Genomic DNA, 8,828 nt, shown 5'->3' with positions numbered 1-8,828 from the left:
TGCAAATAAAGAATTATAACTCAAAATTAGTACAATTTTCTGATTATAGAATTAAACTTGAATATTTTATACACTCCTCTGTTCCCAATCCACATGTCATCTCTCTCCTTTAGACATTTGTTTTCTTCAGGAGTATTTTATCTCATATCCCTGTGTGAAAAAATTTCACATTTGAGAAGCAAAATGGGGCGATTTTAATTTTAATATTATTTATTAAAAAGTAATGAATAGTATAATTGTTTGTCATTTGCTTGACACAAAAAAAAATTTATATAATTTTTTTAAGCATATCTCATTTGTTAATGTTCAAATTTTAAAAAATGTATCTATTTGTTTTTATTATTATTTGTTTATTTTACAGTGATTTATGGAGAATAAAAATAAAGTAATACATGATATTATTGCTTTTAATTCTTTTTTTTTATATATAAAATCATTGTTACTTTCCCTGCTTTCAATTGATATCATATTTTTTATATAATAAAATCTACAAATGTATGTCTCACCCCGTGTAAGTTATTTTTTGCTTAATACCTCCATGTAGGTTTTTTTTTATCAATACCCCTGTATTTTAATATTTTGTTTGGTACATATCACTATGTATTTTTTTTTATTAGAAAAACCACGTTAAGGTAAACCATAATTAATAAAATAATAAAATGAAATAGAAAAATAATCTATGAAGTCAATTACTTCATTCCTTTTATATTTCAGACAATGACACCTTTTTCTCTACGTGATAAGTATGAAGTTTAAGAATAATTTTTTTTTAAGCATATCAATTTCTCAATTCCACATTTTTCCAATTCATTCTATAGTATAATCATTCGAGGAGTTTCTATTATTTTATCAGTATATTTGTTAAATATCACATGAAAAATTAGACAAATAAAAAAATAATGAGTAAAAAAATAGAGTACAACATTTATTTATAAATAATAGTAAAAAAACATTTATAAGCATGATTTAAATCCAATAAAAAATAATACGAACAACAATTATTTTTTAATAAGTAAACATATGATTAAAAAAAATGACAATAAAATATAAAAAATATAAATAAATACTTAAAACTCTAACATCAATTGATAATACTTAATCCTAATTTGAATAACAAACAATGTTGTTCTTCCGTATATGGACCTGCAAATAAAGAATTATAACTCAAAATTAGTACAATTTTCTGATTATAGAATTAAACTTGAATATTTTATCCACTCCTCTGTTCCCAATCCACATGTCATCTCTCTCTCCTTTAGACATTGGTTTTCTTCAGGAGTATTTTATCTCATGTCCCTGTGTGAAAAAATTTCACATTTGAGAAGCAAAATGGGGCGATTTTAATTTTAATATTATTTATTTAAAAGTAATGAACAGTATAATTGTTTGTCATTTGCTTGACACAAAAAAAAATTTATATAATTTTTTTAAACATATCTCATTTGTTAATGTTCAAATTTTAAAAAATGTATCTATTTGTTTTTATTATTATTTGTTTATTTTACAGTGATGTATGGAGAATAAAAATAAAGTAATACATGATATTATTGCTTTTAATTCTTTTTTTTTATATATAAAATCATTGTTACTTTCCCTGCTTTCAATTGATATCATATTTTTTATATAATAAAATCTACAAATGTATGTCTCACCCCGAGTAAGTTATTTTTTGCTTAATACCTCCATGTAGGTTTTTTTTTTTTATCAATACCCCTGTATTTTAATATTTTGTTTGGTACATATCACTATGTATTTTTTTTATTAGAAAAATCACGTTAAGGTAAACCATAATTAATAAAATAATAAAATGAAATAGAAAAATAATCTATGAAGTCAATTACTTCATTCCTTTTATATTTCAGACAATGACACCTTTTTCTCTACGTGATAAGTATGAAGTTTAAGAATAATTTTTTTTTAAGCATATCAATTTCTCAATTCCACATTTTTCCAATTCATTCTATAGTATAGTCATTCGAGGAGTTTCTATTATTTTATCAGTATATTTTTTCAATATCACATGAAAAATTAGACAAATAAAAAAATAATGAGTAAAAAAATAGAGTACAACATTTATTTATAAATAATAGTAAAAAAACATTTATAAGCATGATTTAAATCCAATAAAAAATAATACGAACAACAATTTTTTTTTAATAAGTAAACATATGATTAAAAAAAATGACAATAAAATATAAAAAATATAAATAAATACTTAAAACTGTGAATATATGCCTTGACAGGAACAATGTTGTTTTTGATGATTGACAAAAGAAGTTTAAGAATGACAAAGAATGCAAAAAGCGGAAAAGTGGAGTAAACTTTCAAGACTTGGATTATAGAATTATTGGATTGTAATCCATCTATTTTTAGGATCTTTATGTGAGTAGTAGAAAAAGCTTTCTTGAAAATATATCACACACTCACAATAATTTTCATTTAAATAAAATTTTGCATGAAAATATTTTTGCATGAAAAGTCATAATTTATTAGTAAAATTGCATAATTGTTTTTTTCATTTAAATCATGATTTCGCGTGATCTCTTACTAAAAAGTCATAACTGATTTTATTGTGACTTATTCAATTAGCTCATAATGTTTCAACGTGTCTTAATTCTTAGCAAATGCTAATTGAGAGATAATTGATATATTTCCTGAATTGTTTCTAACGGCTACTTTACACTTAATTACCAACGGCTATTTGCTCTTAAGGCAGCTCACTTTCATTTGTCCAATATAAATAGGTGTCTTACGATAGCTCATAATAAGGACTGAATTTTGCATAATATTATATCAAAAATAATACTCATCACTCTCATTATTTTACACTTGCTAATATATTATCTTGAGAGCTTTTTTATACTACATAGTTTACTTGTAGTACTTGTGCTTCAATTTGTTTTATCTACACATATGGTATAATATCTTGTAACTCAATTTATTCCACTTGTATTGGGTGTGATCCCAAGGTTTTCAAGAGAGGTGATATCTCTTGGTTTAGAGGCTCTTGCACAAGGGAGGTGATATCCCATTGTTTGTGTTGAGAGTTCTCGGTTGTAAAGGTTATTAGCTTATCCTGTTATAAAAGCTTGGTGTAGTAAAATCTCAAGGTGCTTTCCTTGGGGACTGGAGTAGGCCCTTTGTTTTTGGCCGAACCAGGATAATTTCTTTGTGTTTTTCTTCTTACCCTTTCATCTCTTTTATTTCTCGCTACAAGTTATTTTATTTGGTTAAAATATTTTAAGTGCTTATTTTTAATCATTTTTTAGTACACAATTCACCCCCCCTCTTGTGTCGTTTGGAGTCACTTGACCAACAAGTGGCATCAGTGCTTGGACTCTTGTTTAAAGACTAATCGTCTCAAGAGCCAAGATGACTTCAAACAATTTTTATGGGGAAATTTCCATAAATAGACCACCACCCTTCAATGGTGAATGGTATGGTTATTGGAAAGAAAAAATGAAAATTTTTCTTCAAGGTATAGACCTTGATATATGGGATGCCGTGGAAAATGGTCCTTTTATTCCCACTCGTTTAGTTAATAATGTAGTGGTGAATAAACCAAGAAATCTTTGGACCAAAAAGGAAAAAGAAAAGGTACAATACAATTTGAAGGCTAAAACAATCATAAGTATTGCTTTAAGCATGGATGAGTTTTACCGAGTTTCAAATTGTAGTACCGCCAAGGAAATGTGGGACACCCTTCAAGTGACCCATGAGGGAACTCCCGAGGTCAAGAGGGCAAGAATGAACACATTAACTCGTGACTATGAACTATTTAGGATGAAATCGGAAGAAAATATAAAAGATATGCAAACACGATTCATCCACATAGTTAATCATCTCCGAGCACTTGGAAAAACTTTCAATAATGAGGATTTAATTAACAAAGTTCTTGGATTTCTAAATCGGAGTTGGCAACCCAAAGTGACTGCCATTTCAGAATCTAGAGATTTAGCATCTATGGACTTGGCTACTCTTTTTGGAAAACTGCAGGAACACGAGATGCAACTAAATCGACTCATAGAAAATGAAGAAGGAGAAAAGAAAAAGAAAGGGCATGCTTTAGCTGCAACTACCAAAAATAGTGACTTTGAAGGTGGTGACAGTTCTGATGAAGATGACGTGAACATGGCTTTAATGTTTCAAAATTTCAAAAAGTTCATGCGACACCAAGCTAAACCAAAACAATTTCGAAATTCTCAAAAGAAAAGTGATGAAGGAACCTCTTTCAATCCAACATGCTATAAGTGTGGTAAGAAAGGTCATATAAAATCTGAGTGTCTGCTATATCAAAAGAAACATGAGAAATTAGATAGAAGACCACAAATAGAATCTAAAGGGAGAAGGGCTTACATTTCAATGGACGATAACGACACGGATTCATCCGACGAATCAGATAATGAGGAAGCAAATCTATGTCTCATGGTTAATCAAGAAGAAGAGGTAAATTCATTTGAATCTGAGCCCAACTTTACTTATGATGAGTTGCTTTTTATTTGTGAAGAATTAAACAAAGAGTCTAGTAAATTTAAAAAAATTGTTTCTACTTCTAAGAAAACTATTTCCACTCTTGAATCAAAAATTGAAGTTTTAAATAAGGAAATAGATATTCTTAAAGAGAAACAAGTTTTCGTAAGTAATGTCTCTACTTACACCCCTTGTGAAAACAACAAAGAAAATATTGAATGTAATGAATGCAATATATTGAAAGATAAAGTTGAAGATTTGAATAATGTTCTTGCAAAATTCACAATGGGTAGAGACAAACTAGACATCATTTTGGGCAATCAAAAGGCAAGTTATAATAAAGTCGGTTTGGGTTATCAACCAAAAAGACACACTTTACCTTTTAAAAGAAATTTTAGCTCAAACAAGACTTCTAGTAGACCTTTTGTTAAATGTTTCTATTGCAACAAAAATGGTCATACTTCATCTATTTGTAATTTGAGAAAGAACCAATATTTAAATAATAGGTGGGAAGGAATCTCAAATGGCACTTTGCCTAAAGCTAACTCTAAAGGACCCAAAATGATTTGGGTACCAAAAGCCAAAAATTGATTTTGTGTTGTAGGTGTGCTTGGAGTCCAATAACTCAAATATTATATTTTTAATGGCTATTCAAAGCACATGAAATGGGAGAAAAATGAGTTGTCCCTATCATCACCAAAAAGTGGCTATGTATCGCAAGGCGATGTTATTGAAAGTTCTTCAAAAAGAAATTGCAAATTCAAGAGAAGCAAAACTGGTTTACTCTTTTCACTTTATTATTTTTTATGATTTATTTTTTCTGAATATATGCCTTGCCATGATTATTTCTTTCCCGCTTTTTGATAATGCCAAAAGGGGGAGAGTTGTGTGATTTGCATGTTTCAGGGGGAGTAGTTTGTAGATGTTTGCATATAGAAAGGGGGAGAATAATCTGCGCTTATCTCTGATATATATTTTATTATTAATTATTGTTATTTTAACCCTCCATTGAGCAAATCCCACCATGAGATGTTTGTCATCATCAAAAAGGGGGAGAATGTGAATATATGCCTTGACAGGAACAATGTTGTTTTTGATGATTGACAAAAGAAGTTTAAGAATGACAAAGAATGCAAAAAGCGGAAAAGTGGAGTAAACTTTCAAGACTTGGATTATAGAATTATTGGATTGTAATCCATCTATTTTTAGGATCTTTATGTGAGTAGTAGAAAAAGCTTTCTTGAAAATATATCACACACTCACAATAATTTTCATTTAAATAAAATTTTGCATGAAAATATTTTTGCATGAAAAGTCATAATTTATTAGTAAAATTGCATAATTGTTTTTTTCATTTAAATCATGATTTCGCGTGATCTCTTACTAAAAAGTCATAACTGATTTTATTGTGACTTATTCAATTAGCTCATAATGTTTCAACGTGTCTTAATTCTTAGCAAATGCTAATTGAGAGATAATTGATATATTTCCTGAATTGTTTCTAACGGCTACTTTACACTTAATTACCAACGGCTATTTGCTCTTAAGGCAGCTCACTTTCATTTGTCCAATATAAATAGGTGTCTTACGATAGCTCATAATAAGGACTGAATTTTGCATAATATTATATCAAAAATAATACTCATCACTCTCATTATTTTACACTTGCTAATATATTATCTTGAGAGCTTTTTTATACTACATAGTTTACTTGTAGTACTTGTGCTTCAATTTGTTTTATCTACACATATGGTATAATATCTTGTAACTCAATTTATTCCACTTGTATTGGGTGTGATCCCAAGGTTTTCAAGAGAGGTGATATCTCTTGGTTTAGAGGCTCTTGCACAAGGGAGGTGATATCCCATTGTTTGTGTTGAGAGTTCTCGGTTGTAAAGGTTATTAGCTTATCCTGTTATAAAAGCTTGGTGTAGTAAAATCTCAAGGTGCTTTCCTTGGGGACTGGAGTAGGCCCTTTGTTTTTGGCCGAACCAGGATAATTTCTTTGTGTTTTTCTTCTTACCCTTTCATCTCTTTTATTTCTCGCTACAAGTTATTTTATTTGGTTAAAATATTTTAAGTGCTTATTTTTAATCATTTTTTAGTACACAATTCACCCCCCCTCTTGTGTCGTTTGGAGTCACTTGACCAACAAGTGGCATCAGTGCTTGGACTCTTGTTTAAAGACTAATCGTCTCAAGAGCCAAGATGACTTCAAACAATTTTTATGGGGAAATTTCCATAAATAGACCACCACCCTTCAATGGTGAATGGTATGGTTATTGGAAAGAAAAAATGAAAATTTTTCTTCAAGGTATAGACCTTGATATATGGGATGCCGTGGAAAATGGTCCTTTTATTCCCACTCGTTTAGTTAATAATGTAGTGGTGAATAAACCAAGAAATCTTTGGACCAAAAAGGAAAAAGAAAAGGTACAATACAATTTGAAGGCTAAAACAATCATAAGTATTGCTTTAAGCATGGATGAGTTTTACCGAGTTTCAAATTGTAGTACCGCCAAGGAAATGTGGGACACCCTTCAAGTGACCCATGAGGGAACTCCCGAGGTCAAGAGGGCAAGAATGAACACATTAACTCGTGACTATGAACTATTTAGGATGAAATCGGAAGAAAATATAAAAGATATGCAAACACGATTCATCCACATAGTTAATCATCTCCGAGCACTTGGAAAAACTTTCAATAATGAGGATTTAATTAACAAAGTTCTTGGATTTCTAAATCGGAGTTGGCAACCCAAAGTGACTGCCATTTCAGAATCTAGAGATTTAGCATCTATGGACTTGGCTACTCTTTTTGGAAAACTGCAGGAACACGAGATGCAACTAAATCGACTCATAGAAAATGAAGAAGGAGAAAAGAAAAAGAAAGGGCATGCTTTAGCTGCAACTACCAAAAATAGTGACTTTGAAGGTGGTGACAGTTCTGATGAAGATGACGTGAACATGGCTTTAATGTTTCAAAATTTCAAAAAGTTCATGCGACACCAAGCTAAACCAAAACAATTTCGAAATTCTCAAAAGAAAAGTGATGAAGGAACCTCTTTCAATCCAACATGCTATAAGTGTGGTAAGAAAGGTCATATAAAATCTGAGTGTCTGCTATATCAAAAGAAACATGAGAAATTAGATAGAAGACCACAAATAGAATCTAAAGGGAGAAGGGCTTACATTTCAATGGACGATAACGACACGGATTCATCCGACGAATCAGATAATGAGGAAGCAAATCTATGTCTCATGGTTAATCAAGAAGAAGAGGTAAATTCATTTGAATCTGAGCCCAACTTTACTTATGATGAGTTGCTTTTTATTTGTGAAGAATTAAACAAAGAGTCTAGTAAATTTAAAAAAATTGTTTCTACTTCTAAGAAAACTATTTCCACTCTTGAATCAAAAATTGAAGTTTTAAATAAGGAAATAGATATTCTTAAAGAGAAACAAGTTTTCGTAAGTAATGTCTCTACTTACACCCCTTGTGAAAACAACAAAGAAAATATTGAATGTAATGAATGCAATATATTGAAAGATAAAGTTGAAGATTTGAATAATGTTCTTGCAAAATTCACAATGGGTAGAGACAAACTAGACATCATTTTGGGCAATCAAAAGGCAAGTTATAATAAAGTCGGTTTGGGTTATCAACCAAAAAGACACACTTTACCTTTTAAAAGAAATTTTAGCTCAAACAAGACTTCTAGTAGACCTTTTGTTAAATGTTTCTATTGCAACAAAAATGGTCATACTTCATCTATTTGTAATTTGAGAAAGAACCAATATTTAAATAATAGGTGGGAAGGAATCTCAAATGGCACTTTGCCTAAAGCTAACTCTAAAGGACCCAAAATGATTTGGGTACCAAAAGCCAAAAATTGATTTTGTGTTGTAGGTGTGCTTGGAGTCCAATAACTCAAATATTATATTTTTAATGGCTATTCAAAGCACATGAAATGGGAGAAAAATGAGTTGTCCCTATCATCACCAAAAAGTGGCTATGTATCGCAAGGCGATGTTATTGAAAGTTCTTCAAAAAGAAATTGCAAATTCAAGAGAAGCAAAACTGGTTTACTCTTTTCACTTTATTATTTTTTATGATTTATTTTTTCTGAATATATGCCTTGCCATGATTATTTCTTTCCCGCTTTTTGATAATGCCAAAAGGGGGAGAGTTGTGTGATTTGCATGTTTCAGGGGGAGTAGTTTGTAGATGTTTGCATATAGAAAGGGGGAGAATAATCTGCGCTTATCTCTGATATATATTTTATTATTAATTATTGTTATTTTAACCCTCCATTGAGCAAATCCCACCATGAGATGTTTGTCATCATCAAAAAGGG

General features: G+C 30.1%; 2 protein-coding genes across 2 annotated transcripts; both read left to right on the top strand.

Annotated features, from left to right (window-relative positions):
• The first annotated feature begins 3,372 nt into the window (after positions 1–3,372).
• On the top strand, positions 3,373–5,061 carry LOC123886165. The gene has a single exon (XM_045935501.1). It carries the CDS (start codon positions 3,373–3,375, stop codon positions 5,059–5,061), a length of 1,689 nt encoding a protein of 562 aa, XP_045791457.1.
• Positions 5,062–6,678: 1,617 nt separating this feature from the next.
• LOC123886164 lies at positions 6,679–8,367 on the top strand. The gene has a single exon (XM_045935500.1). It carries the CDS (start codon positions 6,679–6,681, stop codon positions 8,365–8,367), a length of 1,689 nt encoding a protein of 562 aa, XP_045791456.1.
• The last annotated feature ends 461 nt before the right edge of the window (positions 8,368–8,828 follow it).

Source organism: Trifolium pratense, linkage group LG5, assembly GCF_020283565.1.
Source record: "Trifolium pratense cultivar HEN17-A07 linkage group LG5, ARS_RC_1.1, whole genome shotgun sequence".
Taxonomy (NCBI): domain Eukaryota; kingdom Viridiplantae; phylum Streptophyta; class Magnoliopsida; order Fabales; family Fabaceae; genus Trifolium; species Trifolium pratense.
This window is presented reverse-complemented; position numbering and strand designations above follow the sequence as displayed.